Genomic DNA, 18,011 nt, shown 5'->3' on the forward strand with positions numbered 1-18,011 from the left:
AGACTCTCTTTGATTTCCTTTAGCTTGGAGCTGGGCCTGTGTTTCTGCTTTTGATTGTTTGCAGGGAAGTCGTCAGAGAGCAAGACCTTTTCCGTATTATTTAGTGACTGCCTGAAAAAAGTAGTTGTGGGCATGCCTGGGCATCTTTTGAGGCCATGTTTGTTCCTGTATTTGTTAATCTTGCATAGAAGGTGGTGAATTCAAAAACTGAAAATGATCATGGAAATGGCAGGAAACACAAAACTGCAGCACATGATTTAACTTGGGTACCAAGCAATGTAGGTAAACTTTTGCTGGTGGAATATTCCTCTATGTGAACATTCAGGTCAGGTTGGATGGGGCTTTGAGCATGGGGGGGCTTGACTAGATGACCTTTAAAGGTCCCTTCCACCCCAAACCATCCTATGGTTCTATATATGTACATGCATAAGTTCATATACTTATGTATATTATTGTATTTATGTCCCACACTTCGAAAGCTAGCAACAGTCGTGTGTGAAACGTGCCCCCTCAACAGGGGGAAGAGCAGTTTTATGGAACTTGCGCAACATGGAAAATACGAGGTGCCTTGGTTTGGTGTTGTGTTTTTCATGCTGTGGTGTAGATGAAGCCGCTCAGCGGTCCCAGTGGCAGAGGTGTAGTATGGCTGTCTGATAAATCTGGCAGGGTTATCAGTTGCTGGGATCAGAACTTGGTGACAAATCTTCCTGAAAGCAAGGTCACTGTCCACAAGTGGTTCACGCTTGGGCTGTACCACCCAGATTAGTGGGCAAGAACCAGCTCTTCCCATCTGTGTGTGCTCTGGCTGCTTGTTCTCTGAAACTTTACACGTAAAATGTGAAGAGACATTCTTTGCATCAGACTTACTAGAGCAATGTGAATTTCAACCAGTTTTGGAATCTTTTAAGACTTTATAGAAATAATGCTTCGCTGTTCTTCAGTTTCTTTTGCTGGCAGCAAAATGTTAACTATATTTAACTTCTCAAATACGAGTAGAGGTGTATTAATAGTCAACTTTTGGACCGTATCCCTCTTAGAAAATTTATATAGGGAGTGGTACGTACATGTGTGCATGTATATCTTTGTATATACAGATGCACACAGTACATATGCTCCTGTGTATATATAGGATGTACGTATCTACTTGGTTCCATAGTCCTTTTGTCTCTCCTGGGACAATACTTGATTCATGTTCATTTGACAGGTATAGAAAACATCTACCAACCGGTCTTTTCCTGTTATGTGTCTGTAAACGTTAGTATTAGAAAGTCATACTGATCTTTCCTAGTAGTTGTTCAGTGATACCATCATGATTTGTTTCTTCTTTTTTTATTCCAGGAAATTATTTGCCAGAAGAATAATGTAAGTATGATTTCTCGGTGACAGTTGAATTCTAGGCATTCCAAACTTCTGTTCCATTTAATGGTGTTTATCTTATGTTTTCCACTTGAATCATTTAACACTCTCCTACTGTATTTTATAGAGTTAGATGCAGAATTCTGGAAATCCTAGCAGCAAATCTGTGTATATCACTTTGTTGCTAGGTACTGGGCTCACTTCTTACCTTGCCTCCAACTATCAGTGGTATTTTCCTTGCTGCCTTTACTTGTCTGTTATGTTTTTACACACGATTTACATGTGTCATTTTTTTTTTGTTGCCTTTTTCTGTACAGTGTTCTTCAGTGTTTTTAAAAAATACTTTATTAAAAAGGAGAGTTATTTGGAAACTGATGCTTATTTTAGAAACCTGTGGCTACAGCTATGAAAATACATATATTTGTAAAGAGAGAGTGTGCATTTATTTCTGGAAGTTGTGTCCTGGAGCCTGTTAGTCCTAGTGCAGTGCAGATCCTGGTAGTCTGTCTGTGACTGCCAGTCATTAAACAGTAGGTTTCTGCACCTTGGCATCCCTCTGGTTTCTGAGGTCGGCCTTGCAAATCCCCCTTCCCTTTTTCACTCCCAAGTTCAAGGGAGGCAGACCTGTGACTGAACACTGCTTTCTCAATGTGGTTTGTTCCGGAGCAGCAGGGCCAGTCATGTCAGAATATATTATCTGGCATGCTGAGTTGTTCTTGGCTTCGCTTTGGACTTACTGGTAGCCATATATGCTAAGATATAATTTTATAGCGGTTAGTCAGTGGTGTGCAGATATCTTGAGGTGCTATGTGTATGCTGTACAATTCCATATATTTGAATAAACTTTTCTAAGGGGCATATGAAGTTTTTAATTTTAGAAATTGGTCGGGTTTTATTTCCCACAGTGTTAAAACTGCCATAAAAACTGCAGTATTCCTGGTTTTACTTCTTTATTTAACAGTGAAATTCATGGATTAAGTACTGACTTCTGCCAGTATGAAACATGATTCTTTGAAAAGGATGCAGTTGTATAGCTACAGTCTATAGATGCAGTCTATAGCTGATAGAGTTTCTAAAGGTGGCTTAAAAACCAGTGCAAGCTTTGGCCCTAATGCTGTGTTTTAAGTTTCATAGTATTTTTTTTATTAAAAAAAAAAAAAAGCAGCAAAGAGGGTTGCATATAGAGTTTCTGTATAACTCTTAACCAGAAAGTGCTTTTCAGAGACCCGCAGAATGCTGTGAATGACATGTTAGACTAAAAATCTCTCGCCTTTCTCTAACGAAAGTGGGGTAAATGATCAGTTAGGCCTTTACACAAAACCAAAGAGAACAGTACGGCCTTTCTTGTAAATGAATGTATTGGGTTCTGTACTTTTGTTCTGGTGGCCCAGGATCTAGGGAAAATGATGTGTGACTAATGTAATGTCCCTGGGAGGACAGGGGGAAGAGTTCTGTTCGCAGGAAACCAGCAGGAGATGACATGTATAGTAGAATAAAGCAGAGATGTTGTCGTCTTGTCCTATTTTCAAATGACAGTCCCTGAAGCTCAAGGAGAGGTATGATAACTTGGCCTTCATCTGTTTGAGAAAGGATTGTTCTGTTTTCCATTTAAATTTGGATAGGTGGCTGTGAAACTGTCATTTATCACTTTTAGAAATGTTTCAATGTATGCCACGAAAAGAATGTGTTCCTTGAGAGTCTCAGATGTTTTCAAGCACACCCACATAACATCTTTTCTGGGAGGAAGTATTTCCCCAGTGATTGGAACAGGGAAGTCAGTAAAACTGGCTTAGCAGATCTGCAACTGATTATTTTTTTTTTCTCTCCCCTCCTTCTTCCTCGTTTTTTGGCATGAGATCAGCCAGATTACCTGGAAGTAGACTTTTCGCAATGTTGGTGCATGCCTAACTATTGAATATAATTCCTGCTTCATGAAAATCATGTTTATTCATAAATAGTAAGACTCTTGGATAAGTGGGTATGACAAAGGTGCTGTTCTTGAGAGGCTGTGACTGCGATGCCCACTCTTACCAAAAATAGTCATATGAATGATTATGTGAGGTTGCAAATGTGAAAAAAAAAAAAAAAAAAGAAAAGAAATTCACATGTGAATAAACCAGGAGTTCAGAACATGTTTTTTAATAGCACGCAAACATCAGCTGTAACAGGACAATGGTATCCCTGGCACCAGGGGATTAAAAAGGCTGCAAAACAAGCACGCGCGTGTGTGTATCTATATATATCTGTAACTGAAATGCCTTGTGTTTGCTTTTCCTGAACCTTGTATCCCTAAAACTAGTGGGAGGAAAAAAAAAATCCATTACCAACTGTTTTGTTCTTTGTTCTGACTGGATTTTTGTGCTCCCTAATAATAGTCAATACAACGTTGCATAGCTAGGATAAGCTGCCTGGAGCCTGTCAGGGCAGAGCCGTGAAAGATAACACAGGCTCATTTCCTGTTATATGTGGTTTTATAGCTGTTTAGTTGGACCTTTTCCAAATGTTGCAGTAATACCAAAAACATATATTTTTACAGGGAGCGATACTTCGACAGGAGGCAGTTACTTTGATATTTGAAAGCTTAAGTTTAGTTTTCGCTGTTATCTGATTTTTGAGGTCAACCAAGCAGCAGAGGCATTCTAGAAATTACTAGTAAAAAGTTTCAGTCCCAAGGAGATGTTGGTATAAAGGTTACAGTACATGGCTGTACTTTGGTTGTTTTAGCTCACCAATTCTTTTTTCATCCTAGTTCTCCCTGGTTTGAGTCTTACCAACTTTAGAGAAAAGCTGCAGGTCGGGTTCCAAATGGCCATTTATTCAGTTTTTCTTAATTTCACTTCTTGCTGAATCTGAGGAAGTTTAAAGTGCATGCATTATAGGTGCTGTTTGCAACCGATTGCAGTAAGTAACATCTCAACACAGTGCTCACCTTTCAGTTCAGGCTGCTCGCTTGCACCAGGTTGGAGTGATGGGTAGCCTGGGGAGCTTCCCAGCGTGTGAGACCGTGGTATGGCTGCCACTGGGAGGCAACGGGAACTGTAGGCAGTAGTGATGAAGCAAATGCTATGTTGCTAGGGACTCTTATTAGAGTCTTCCTTTTCTGACACTTGGGGATTCGGAGATTGTAATTTTTACTGGTTTTCTACAGCCCTTCCTAACTGCCTCCTGTTTAAGGTGTAACTTGGGAGACAGTTTGGTGTAGCGCTCCTTCAGTGGGAGCAGGAGAATGAGTGTTCCCTGGGTGAGGCATGCCAGGGGCATCTGCAAGCATGGGGACTCCATACAGGTACTGCGAGAAGACTGTAGATCCCACAGGATGTCTTTAGCTATCGGTCTCTTTCACTGTGGAAACAGGGGGAAATATTTTTAATACTCCTCACTCAGCTGATAAATGATTTGGAAGCAGTTTGATTTTTGGTATCCAAGTATGTAAAAATGCTACATAGTAACCTTCAGTAAATATTTTGTTGATAGTGACAACTGTGGTATTTATTGTTATTTATGATATATCACTATGTCTTGCTCGTTCTTTCATTTTTTGAATTCTTTGGCTAATATATTTGGCACATTCTTTCCTTGAAAAAAGTTAGAACTTTTTTCCCTGTGTGAATATGATGAAAGGACCATATAGACTGTATGTTGATTTTTTAACAAGCATTCAGGATGTGGCATGGTTGCAACAGAATGTTACTGCTGGGCATATAAGGAAAGAATATATTCCCAAAGAAATTGGGAAGTAGTTAAAAGACTAGACCCAGTCTCTGTGCTTCAGTTCGTTTGAGGTGTGAGGCTTACTTATGTTCCTTTCCAAATCAACGGCAAGGCTGTCATTCATGTGAGTGGGATTTGAAGTGAACCCAAACTGAGTCTGTATTCATTAAAACATCAGCACGTGTTGATTTACTGTGTGTTTGGGGGATGGAAGGAATAGATTTAATAACTTGGTTTAGGATTTTGCCATCTGCTACATGTAACACCATGTGCAGTCAGAGAATTACCTTTAAGAAAAATCTCATCAGAAGAGTCGAAATAAGAGCAGACATTTCTCAAAAGAACTAGTAGGAGAAATGCAAAAAACCTGATCTTAATTAGAGGAGAGTCAGCAGGAAGAACAGTTCCTACTGTGAGAGATACTGGCTATTTTTATTACCTTGGCTGATTTTATTTATTTAAAAAAAAGAAGTTAGATTGGATGCTGACCTGAAGCTTAGGCAAGTAGATGGGATTCTGCTAGATTCTCCCATCCATGAATAAAGCATCATGGTTTTGTTTGGGGGGATTTTTGTTGTCTTTGACACTTCTTGTCTTTGAAAGCAGCTTTCTTCTGTTTGTGGATATTTGACTGTTAAATGATTCCAACAGAAGAGTGTTAGTAAAGAGCCTCAGGGAATTGAGAGGACTGCACACCATTGATTCCCTGCGATTTTGCAGATTTTCTCCCTCCTTTTGAAGTAAAATTCAAGAGCAAGACCTGAGAATTAATTGGGCAGAACTCAAATGCTTATTTGTATAGCACCATGTCTTCTTTATCTGTACAACTTTCGTACAGAATCTTCTGCACTATGTCAGATGTATTTGTGGGGGAGAGAGTAGTGTTTACCTTATTGCGTGATGTTCTTTCTAGTAAGACATGGTCTCCAAATTGAATTTCCAAAAGGCTGCCGCTTTCACAAGCAACAGTTCTGTATTAGAGAAGGATATGGAAAGAAGGGCTGTTCTATATTCTTACTGTGATCATCAAACTATAACTAAATGCTATGCATTTTTTGTTATCTCTTAAATACAAATAGTTGCCCTAATAATTTCTTTTCAGAAGTAGAGAAAGGATATCAAACACGAAGGGGAAGTCCTTAATGTTCCAGTGACCAGTAGGTCTAGCTAGGAGCAGCATAGTCTTAAATTCCATTAACTGTAGAGCTATTAAGACAATCTTATGGCTGTATTTAAACTGAAGTTACACACTCTATGGAATTGTTCAATTTTGCACAGTAAGTGAGGAAAGGACATTAGAGAAACAGAAACCAATTAAAACATTTGTGAAAATGAATTACAGATTTCGTCGCTTTGTGGTAAGCATTTATGCATGTGTAGCTGGCTCCAGCCAGTACTTCGGTCTTCTGATTAGTCTGACTGATGTGATGAAATGAGCTATGACACAGATAGTCTTTCAGAAGGTGGCCTGATGTTGCCAGTTACTGAGGGTGCTGGCCCAAAGCCTTCAAAGATATGTATGTTCCTATCTCCTAGATATAACTAGTTCAGCTGATCTGAGAGCTCAGGCCAAGTTTACCTTATCTAATATCCTGAGTTCTTGTGCATCAGGCTGAACCATAGTAACTATCTGTGTGCGCACTCGTGGCCTATCTTGGCCACTGATGTTTTCAGTAATGCCTTTCGGTTTACAACTCAGGTGACCTGCAATCACTTTATAACTTTCATTAGTGTAATTTGAGCTTTTGAACCTTAAATAATGAGGAATTTATAAAGAAAGAGGGTTGGAAAATGAAACTTCTGGCACCTGTTGTTCATCGGGGGGTGGTCTATTCCCACCCACTTTTGAAGCGCCTTTACGCTACTCACGTTTTTTTTTAAAGGATGTTGACAGAACTGAGAATCTTGCAATTGGATTTAAGATGTTACTCCTTCAAAAATTGCCCATTTTTCTTGAATGGCTTGATTCTTTTACTTTCATTGTACGTGGTATGGCGAGTCAGAGGAATGGGTCAAAGGAAAACAACAATTTTGTCTGGGGTGCTCAGCAAAGTTGGAATCTAGAATGAAGTTAATTCGGGTTAGGAAAGAATATCAGAGTTTGTGAGATCAGAGTTGGGATGGAGTGCTACAGAGTAGATTTTAATAGGATAAGAGGAATATGTTTAAACTTCCAAGTGGAATAATGTGCGCTAAGTCAAAATGCAAAGCAGTGTGTGAGCAGATGGGAAGTGTGTGTCAGAAAGACGATCTGATTCTTTCTGACTTAAGTTAGTGTAGCTTATATTTTGACAAAGAAAGCTGAGAAAGGAAGTAAAAGCAGCTGAGACAGAGGTTGCATAGCCTGGGAATGAGGAAAGCAGCAAGTCATGCCTTCTGCTTAGGGGAAGAAGGTTTAGAGCTGTCTGACATCGGAGTAGCTCCTCAGCTGCTGTCCCCGCAGCCTGGTCCTCTCAGGCTCCCATCCCAGTCATTGCCCAGATGCAGTCAGGGTTGGGCTCTTTGTAGCTAGAATTTGTGATGGTGACAAAATATGTTTCTCCATAGTTTCTGGGAGACCATAGGCTGTATTATAAAAGAGCAGTCTGACCGTCACTGTTATCTTATCTTTCTTCCACCACCACCTTTAGTAAATAATATATAACTCTTGATTTATTTATTTATTTTTGGGGGGGGTACCAGAGCTATTGCTATTGCATGTTTACCTTTGTCAGGTTCAGCTGTTAAATATCTAATGTACTCTTTAGCTAGGAAAGTGAAATTTAGGTCAATATTTCTTGTATTTCTTAACTTTGCTGCATGTGGGGTTTTTCTATTTTTTTTTAAAGCCTGTTTCCTAAGGAAATGAAACTTAAGAGCTTGTACTGTTTTTCATCCTCCGCCCTTTTTCTGTATCTGCCTTTTTCATCTCGTCTGATTAATTTCAGCCAAATTTGAGAGGTTTCAGAGATACAGAACTCCCCACAAAACATAACTGTCTAGCTTAAGTTAACAACCAAATTAATGCCCTGGCTGAGGGAAAGGCCACTGTGTTCCCACACAACTTGCCACCGGGATCAAGGTGAGATTCTGCCTTGAGACATTTCCCTGAGAACCCTGGGGGCCCTCTGAGCAACTGTGAATTTATTTTATTTTCTTCTGTTTTCTTCCCCCGTAGTGATTTCTCCTGCCTTTTGCTGTTAAGTTCTTCTTTGTCCACTGCTTCCAAAGGCTACTGGGTCTGCATGTCTCCTATAGCAGGCTCTATAATATAACCAGCTTTTTTTTCCCCTCAGGTAACAGGAAACATGCATTTAAACTAATTTTTGCTGGCTCTTGTTCGACTGAAATAGATACCTACTTTCTACAGAAGGTGCACTTGGGATCAGTTTGTAAGAGCTCTTGCTCAGTACTGGGCTCAAGCACTTGGCCTCTGAAGGAAGAGGAGTTTTCCTGCGTGTAGGATTATTTATGAAGACTCTAGTACTGTCTCTGTAGGTGGCCTGACGATTATGCCAGGATAAACTTCGAGTTCTGTGAATTTCAAAAGCTGGAAACATCCTTTTTCAGGGTTGATTTTTAATTAAGATCTGAGCTTGGGAAACAGTGTGCCAGAGGTCTGAGAAGGCCTTCCTGCAAGCAGCCTGGAATTTATTTTTAATCTACTGAGTAAACATTAGGAAGTAAAATGCTTGCCCCAGGATATCTGTAGCTACTTCACTCTTTCTCTTGGCTCTGAATTCCCAAACCTTTTCTCCTTTATTTAAAAAAGGAAAGTTGGCGAACAGTCTGCCTTGTGTTTAATAGTGGCTCCTGTGCCAGTCACTGCCCACCCTTGTCCTGTAATTGCTGAAACCAGTTCCAGCAAATTCATAATTTCCTCTCTGCTTTTGACTGTGGGGCTTATTAGGTTTTAGCAGGGTCAAAGGTTCATCCACCCTTGAAAGTGTGTGATCACCTTATGTGCTAGCATATTCTTGAGCAGAAGTGTCCATTCAGTTCTCCATTGTGAAGATGAGCAGTTTGGGTTCTAGCAGCACACTCCTTAATTGCTTATTAAAAATATTGTCACACACTTCCCAGTTCTCAAGTTTCCTTTGGAATTGCTACACTCATGCACAGAAAAATATGTCCTAGCTATTCAGCTGTAATAGTTTGCAGTTGTTGGGGGAGGAAGACTAAATTCATCCTTGTGCAAGTCGGTGTATGCAGTAATCTCCAACCAAGTTCTGGGTTAGTTGAGCTCAATGGACCTCATGTAAATGTCTGCATCAATTGATGTTGTTAAATTTAACAGAGTTTGTCACAGTCCTTCAGAAGTGGGGATGGGATTGCCTTTATAGCAAGGTCTTATAGTTTCATAGTATAATAGGTGTAATTAAAAAGAAAAAAAAGTAATTCCCGTACTCCTTGTAGCCAGTCTCTGATCTGTACACAAGCATATGTTTACTGACATATCTGTACACATACATTATACACACTAGAGTACCTCCATCCTTCCATGTTTTTAAAATCTAATAATGCGTGTTAAAATGCACATTTTAAGCACACAGCTGGTCTTGGGCATTTGAAAACTCTTCAGCCAGTGCCCTCCTAATGCATGGAGCTCAGCTTGCCAGGGGAGTCTCTGAAGTGATGTCTTCATTGGTGTATTGACTTCTGGGAGAACAGAAGCAGCTGGCCAGAAAGTAATTAACCTTGGCAGTAATTTAGGGGTACCAAAATGATGGGTCTCAAGAATTGCTTCCTTAGGGCTTTTCTTGCTGGGCTGTTGGCCACTTCAGTAGTGGAGTCTGAGCTTTGAGAGCCAAATGGCAGAACTCCTCCTGATTTTGATGGTATGCTGTCTCATAGTTAAGACCCTTCAGAACCACAAATATTCAGCAAGCTTTCTATTTGCATAAATCTGTACTCACATACATACCACAGGCACCAGACATCTTGCCTCCTTCTTTCCTGGAAGATAAACTTAATTTTCTTTTTTTTTTTTTTTTTTTTTTTTTTCCAAAGTATCTGTTGTACGTGGATATCTAGAAATCAACACAGTTTGGTGACACTAAGACATTCCATAAGTGATTATTCTGAAATATGCATGGTTTTAAGTCCCACTGGCCAGGAAGGTTTGCTACATAGCAGGGAATTTCATTTGTCTTTGTTATGCTGAACTATTTGAGTCATTTTGCAGTTCATATGAGGATTAATTTTCTCTACAGTTTTCCTGTTGTGAGGCAACTAGCTCGTGTTATTGTTTTCAACATCTGTGAGCCTAGCTATACTAAATTGCAGAGTGCTTGCTCTCTTCTGAACATCCGTCACCTTGAAAAGAGTGTATGTCAGCTTCACTTGAGTCCGCCTGCCGCTTCGGGGTGACGAGGGTGTGCCCTCAGAATTGTTTTACTGTTGAGCCAATGTTCTGACTGTTTTAAGGTCAACACGATGCTTCTAGAAAGACTCATCTTACAGGAAGCAGTTCAGAAATCAGAAAGAATACATTGCAGGTGTATATCGTATTTGAGATGAAAATTGAATTTATGTAATCCTAGACTTCATAGGTAAAATCTTGGTCTTGCTGAAGTAAGCAGCAGATCTACCTTTGTAACAGGTGAAATTCTGCAGGTAGTATATGCAGTTGTTTGATGCTTAGGCTTGTCAAACTGTAACTGCCCTAAATACTGTACCTTGTTTCCCTACAGATGTGCACTGGTAACTACATATTTGTTCCTTATATGATAACTCCGCATAACAAGGTGTACTGCTGTGATAGCAGTTTTATGAAGGGACTAACAGAACTGATGCAGCCTAGTTTTGAGTCACTGCTTGGGCCTATATGCTTACCCCTGGTGGATCGATTTATTCAGCTCTTGAAGGTGGCACAGGCCAGTTCAAGGTGAGTTGTCTTTTTGTACCCCTGTGTAAAATTCATATATTCCTGCTGGCAATATAAACATCAGGCTCTTGCTTCAGGGTGATGTGATGTTTTGCCTTCTGTTGAGACAAATTGATAATTAATAATTCAGCTTGACCGAATCTCTCCATTGACACTGCTCTACCAATAAATGTTCCACATACACGTTGTGGGAGAGCTGCAGGGCCAGAAAAACAAATGCAAGGGCCCTGTCCCAAGTTGCTGACGTGAAGTTGTTCCCCTCCAGCCAGTATTTCCGGGAATCCATTCTGAACGACATCAGGAAGGCCCGTACCCTCTACACGGGCAAAGAGCTTGCAGCAGAGCTGGCAAGGATTCGACAGCGAGTGGATAATGTTGAAGTCTTGTCTGCTGACATTGTAATAAACTTGCTGCTGTCCTACAGAGACATCCAGGTATGAATCCTATGCTCTAAGATCATCTAAAACATGATAAATTAAATTACGTTCTCAGTGAAATTTTTAGTGTATTTTGCACAGATTTGCTAACAAACTATATCAGTAATGCACACTAGTAAAAATCTTTTACAGTATCTTCACTGATGCTTGTTACTTTATTTTGTAGTTACACTCTTTATAGCGTGCCTTTATACAGCAGAAAACTGTTGTTATTTTATAACAGTACCTAAAAAGTACACAACATATAATAACTCTTCTCCATCTCAGCGTTACTATGTAATGAACAGCCCGTAGAGTGTCCTACTTAAAGGCTATGGTAGCATTCTGCTATTGATATGTATATGTATTCTTTGTCACCATGCTTGTGACATTTCTCATGGAATCATAACATGTTCATATGCATTTCAGCTTCTGGAACAGTGCTAGTTTGTTGTACATAATTTTAACTGTTGCTCCTTAAACATTTTGAGGTGGTTTGGTTTTGGTTTTGTTTGTTTGGTTTTTTTAAAATATGTCGGCGAGTAAGCTACTTTAAAAACTGTGGTATTGAAAGATTCTTTTATTTTGTTTTTGTGGCTCATGCCTACTTCAGAGTTTTGGGATGCCTTAATTCAGATGCAGTTAGCGTTGTAATGTCTGTACAATATGAACTCTTGATATGTGTTCAGCCCCTGAAACTAACTTTTAATCATGAAATAGATGCACTAAAATTTCCACAGGTCCACATTGAAGCAGTACAGGAGACCAAATTGTGTTTCCCTGCTGAGTACTGTGCATACTCACATTTCTGATGAGTGCCAGGCTATTTACAGTTTGAGACTGAAGAAACTGAAATCCGTAAAACTTATAATGAACTGAAAATACTTCTTAGTATGAAATAAGAGGTGCTTAGTTCAGAGAGGAGTTTATATAGGCATACCTCAGTACAGCCACCTAAAACTTTATTATTCCCTTCTTTTCGAAGGATTACGATTCCATTGTGAAACTGGTGAAAACTTTAGAAAAACTGCCTACTTTTGACTTGGCTTCCCACCACCACGTGAGGCTTCATTATGCGTTTGCGCTGAACAGGTAGGAATCTACCCTTCCTTCCACTGTTGAACAGTAAATCAGAACTGCAAACTTCACACACACTTGGTAATCCTGGGTGAAGTTCCCCACTGGAATCTTCATATGCAAGTCTAGAGTTTTCACTGAAGCACCTTTAGGGACTCTGAGCTTTGGGATCAATCTAAGCTTTCTTTTTCTCTCATGCTGTCAAATTCCATTCCTTTTCCTTTAGTGTGAATGTTCGATTTGTCTTTCCATAGATTTGCATAATTTTTTCATTTCAATACCTAAATCAGAGCAAATAAATACCTAGCAGTATTTTACCTCTGTAAAATATACTTTTAACATTGCTGTATGAGTGGCGGGGCTGCAGCGTTTGTGCAAACTTAGACATCATCTCATTCAGGTCTGAGTTCTGGTGGTGTCAAGAGACAGGAGGAGAACTTTCATCAAATGTCTATCAGAATATTTTATTATATTGTAGTAATGAACTAATTTCATATTCTCTGATAACGTGCACAAAATGTGCCACGTGGAGCAGCACACGCTACTTTCTTGGGTTAAATGAGAGCCAAGCCTAGATTTTTTTTTTTTTTTTTTTTTTTTTTTTCTCCTGGGATACTGGCAATTGGGCAAGGCACTAGAAGGGGAGTTTTTCAGAGGAAATTACAGAGGTTTTCTGCTCCCTTGCTGTTATCACAGTGGACATTTTGCTATTGACATTTAGAGGAGTAGACCAGGTGTCAGCAGGCATTGAAATTCTCAGATATAGAAAATGTCTACAGATCTTTCTTCTTCTCACAGATTTGAATATTGTAATTCAGGTTTGCTGAGGAGCTGCATATCATGTCAAAGTGATGTCAAAATATGCCACAAGCAATTAGTTGAAAAAATAAACCTGTTTTTGAAACAAAAACCAAAACAAAAATGAAAAACAGGTATTTGGCATTGTTTTGTCTGAATAAAATGTCCTGTTCTTTTCTTATTCCTTCATATCAGGTATATGAAGGTATAAATATTGTGCCCTTTTTGTTCCTCCTTTGCCATAAATATGTGGAGCTTTGCAGATTAAATAATCCAGCATGTATCTGCTGCTTCTACATAGCCTTCACAAAGGTCACTAGGTGTACCTTGGAGTTTTAACAAGTTATTTAGTCCTCAAGGTCACCATTTTCTACAACAAAGTCACCTTTGAAATCAGGACTTCACTAGTTCACTGGGGCACTAAAAAAACCTGCAAAACTGCAGTAGAATCTTTCCAGGTAGATCCTTATACTTCATTGGTTCTATTGGGACTTCTTGCAGACTGAAAGGTCTGTTTTTAGAGATGTGACTGTAAGATGTAGACTTTGAGGGTATCTGTCATACAGAAGGTCTACACTGTAACTCCAGAGGAGTTCAGATCAGATTTTCCTCTCCCTCCCTTCTCCAAATTGTACATTCAACTGGAATCCATGACAGCCATGAAAATGTTCATGCTTTGGTGTATGCCAAGAAGGAATTACTTGGGCTAATTGTAGCTTTCTCCTTGTTGGGAATGTAGAGGATGCTTCCTGAGCTAAGGCAGGTCTGGAATATTCTGCACATCTGAATGTTTGCTGTGGAAGAAGCTATGCCTCTTGCTTCTAATCCAGGTCACTAGTACGGAAGGATGGAATTAGTCAGGATTAGTCTGACCTAAATCAAGAAAGTGTGTGAGGGTATTGATGATCAAAGAGTAAGCAGAAGGAAGAGTAGGGACCTCTGTCTCTGTAGACCAGCAAAGTGTAAAGGGCTCGTTTTACAAAACAGTGTTGTGCCTTCCTGGTTTTGTTCTCATTAAGTTCAGCTAGCTATTGGTTTGGTCTGGATTAGTGATACTTGATACAAGATATGGAAGAGTTATCCACCTGAAACTCCATTCTGGAAATTGCCCTTCCATGATGCAAGTCAGCCAAAAAACATAAAGAAGCTGCAGGCTTACCCTTGTCGCTTCACTGGAGCGGTCAATATGAGAAGAGAAAACAAAAGGAAGCAAACCTTCAACAACTGGGAAGCAATCAGTTGGCAGGGCAACTAAAATAACATGGACCTGAAGGAGACTGTTACTTGCTCAGCCAGGAGCACTTGATTTCTCTTCCTGGGGCCTGGGATTGGGAGTACTTGTCCATCTCAAATGAGTACACCAGCCTTGCTGTGCCATTCTGGAAGTACCTGGGGAGCCTACTGCAATTCTGTAGTCTGAGGGGACTTTTCCTAATTTCTTACAATTTGACTGGTCTGAAGGTTGGGAAGAGAGGGCACTGGCCTTCTTTGGTCTTTCTCATCAGGCTGAGACGTGAACAGAGGTTGGCCCAGCACGTAGACTTGCATGCTCTTTGGGTTTTTTGCTTAGGAAAGCAGTTTATACTGTGTGCTCAAACAAGTGCTTTTGCTCTGTTTTCTTAATTATTTTTATGATGTAAGTATTCATTCATCCTCTATTGCTCATTCTGCTTGTTTTAAACCTTTTCTTCTACTTCACTCCCTTCTGGAGCTGCATACATGAGCTCAGAGCTCACGAGCTCAAGTATCGCTTAGAGTGCACATGCTCTGGTCTCTCAGGTTTGACATTGACACTGCATGTGCAGATGCATCAAAACTTTGATACGTTCTTGTACAGGGGGAGGAAAAAAAGTCCATTACTGAACCTCTGATAAAGTAGTACCTGCTTTAAGATGGCTGTGGCATTTGATGTGGGTTTTTTTTCCTTTCTTAGGGAGCCTTGTCTTGCAAACTTCTTCAGTGCAAAGCTTGCAAGACAGATAGAAAACCAGTTTTATATATTCCCCCCAATTCAAATTGTAGCCACTCAGATATTACAAGCAATTTCTCCAAAAGAATGTAATACTCTCCCCATACCACCAAGGAATAGTTTTTGCTGAGGAAGAAGTCGTTTGCTTGTTCAGTACACAAATACGTAAAAAATTTTAAACCCTTGATACTGAATGATGTATGTATCCAAAATGTGAGTCACCAGGAAGTGTCTAATGCTTGCAATTATGTGGTTTATTTGTCTGAAGTACTTTTGTTCATATTACCTTACTGGCTTCACTTCCTAACCTTCCCTATCATGGGAATTCAGTGTGGTTTGTGCTTTTGGGGTTTTTTTGCTTCACATTCAAAATGTATATTAAAAAAAAAAATCACAAACACAAGATGGAATATTTTTTCCTTTAAAGCATGAATTACTAAAAAGAAATATTACATATGAAACCAAGGTTTCTATCTTTGTATTTTGTAAGAAAGTAATGTATGATCTTTCTAAGAATTGCTCTTGAGGCTCTTGTTGCTGTTGTCAGTGCTTTGCTCTAGCTGATGCCTCATGAGAGAGAGAGAAAATATGTTTGGGGACTTTTATAAAGGTGTCCCACGATATTAAGGAAAAAAAAAAAAAAGGAAGAAGTGGGGGAAGTGTGTATATGTAATGTAGTCCATTGTGTTTAGAAGCACATTTTACATGGATGAAGTCATAAATATATATTCAAACATGGTCATGAAAAAGTATTTCTTGTTAACTTTAGGTTTTTTAATAAAAATTTTTATTTTTTAATAGGCGAAATCTGCCTGGAGACAGACAGAAAGCTCTAGAAATTATGATTCCCCTGGTAGAACAGGAAGACCAAGTAGCTTCAGATATGTACTGCCTGGTTGGTCGAATTTACAAGGACATGTTTTTGGAATCTGGGTTCATAGATACAGAAAGCAGGGACAAAGGGACGTTCTGGTGAGTACTGTTTTCCTGGTCTATGTCCGTTTGTTAGCTTTGGGAAAATATTCCCTTAAACAAATATATATTTCAAGTGTTTTTCATTCCAAATATTTGGCATCCTTAAGGGATACACTGAATCTTCTAATCTTCTTTGCTTATTTGTTAAGAATGAGAGATACGTTGTTCACAGATCTAGTTCCACGAAGTTCTTGAAGTGCCTCAGAGACTTGGAAGTTTAGGTAGCTCTCATCAGAGTGTACTTTCCTCCTTTTTCCCGAGTGTGAAGTCTCCTGTTTACTGTATTATTCTTAGGAATCTGGGCCAGACAATAATCAGCCATGAATCAATAGGGACATCTGCAATCTGACACATTTAAGCTAGCTAGGCTTGAAGGTGCTGAGGTTTAACTCTGCACTGATGCCTACAATGTACCATTCTGTCTTTTTTGGCTTCCATGCTCACAAGCAATATTCCTGTTCCAAACTCATGCTGGCAAAAGTTGTATCACCCCATCATCACCATATAGTATATGTGTATTACAGTGGACTACAGTACCATCAATAGTCAAAGAAGCACACAATAGGCTAGACAAATTCTTATCTTAATTTTAGAGGCAAGTATCATGGTTTTTATTGCTTTTGAAAGGCACTAAAATGCTGTTACGTGGAATAGGTTAAAAAATGGAGGCGCTGGATGCCATCCTAGAGTTCTGTCAAGATGAGCTGCTTTTCTCCATTACGATGCAGTTGAGGAAAGAGACAATCTGTGTTTATGTATTCTTCACATCAGATCCTTGTTCTGGTCTTGTGCTCATCAGCTGCCTGTTGAAGTAAATGCTTAGAATGGAAAGCTTTCTTCTGCCTTCGTCATTTATCACTTGTTTTCAATAAACTTCAGATTAGAACTGTCTTTGGTAAAAGATAAGATATAATTGTTTACCATTTATGGCCTCAGAATACAAGTACAGTTTATAATTGCTGGTCATGCTTTACCATTTTGCAATGCTAACTGGATTTTTTAAAGATGTTGAAATAACGGGAATGCAGCACATTGTCGTCATCCCCTCCTTCATAATTCTGAATTAAAGAAAAATTTTGTTTCCTGTAAGGCAAAGCCCATAACAACCTTTCAAGATTCTGTTTAAAAAAATATATATTTTGCTAGTGTCATGAACTAATATAAAAAGAAAACCGTAGTCCTGTATACAAATACTAGGCATTATCACAGGCTAAATAGAATAAATAGAAATTACTTTTGCTATTGTACATCTTGCTTTTTCCTCATTCGTAGTGCCTTATGAACAGATAAACTTGGAGATTTTCAAACATGATTGAACTAAGAACGATTATATGTATAATAGTGGTAATTACTTCTAGGATATTTCATATAGCTATTTTAACACGCTTTTAATAGCTGCATCTTAGCAATTATGGTAGTCATACATTTGATGAGGGGAAGTGATTGCAGTCAGGCATACCAGTTTGGGAAAGTACAGCAGGCAGGCAGCTCCTGCAGCAGGGTAGGATGCTGACTGGCCAGCCCCTAAATAATCCCTGACGTCTCTGGCAAGCAAGACCCAATACAGACTGCTCTGTGTGCTTCCTGCCATAGAACAAGGTCACCTCCGTCGAGTCAAGTTTGGCCAAAAGCTGTACCAGATGGGCCAGTTGTTTTTGGTTTGTACTTTATGTTGGATATTTGAGTTCTAGTGTTAGTCATACACCAGGCTTGATGTGGCTGAAGGGTTGACTCATAACTCAGTGGAAGGCTCTTGGGAAAGAGCAGACCTACTCTAGTGCTGCAGCAGGCCACAACAGGAGAAGGCGTGTACAGGAGCAATGCCCCCATGGTAGTGTTACTT

The 18,011-nt window shown here is 39.4% G+C and overlaps 1 protein-coding gene across 2 annotated transcripts in view; it reads left to right on the plus strand.

Annotated features, from left to right (window-relative positions):
• The window catches only part of MAP3K5 (mitogen-activated protein kinase kinase kinase 5), a 107,055-nt gene that overhangs the window by 33,634 nt on the left and 55,410 nt on the right, over nt 1-18,011 (plus strand). For both annotated transcript variants that reach the window (XM_087777412.1, XM_087777413.1), the window contains exons 3-7: nt 1,339-1,362; nt 10,740-10,933; nt 11,199-11,367; nt 12,335-12,441; nt 15,995-16,165. In XM_087777412.1, coding sequence (XP_087633538.1) covers nt 1,339-1,362; nt 10,740-10,933; nt 11,199-11,367; nt 12,335-12,441; nt 15,995-16,165 — 665 coding nt within the window. The remainder of the gene's footprint in view (nt 1-1,338; nt 1,363-10,739; nt 10,934-11,198; nt 11,368-12,334; nt 12,442-15,994; nt 16,166-18,011) is intronic.

Source organism: Nipponia nippon, unplaced genomic scaffold, assembly GCF_047370975.1.
Source record: "Nipponia nippon isolate SJK-2023a ecotype South Korea unplaced genomic scaffold, ASM4737097v1 scaffold_4, whole genome shotgun sequence".
Lineage (NCBI taxonomy): Eukaryota > Metazoa > Chordata > Aves > Pelecaniformes > Threskiornithidae > Nipponia > Nipponia nippon.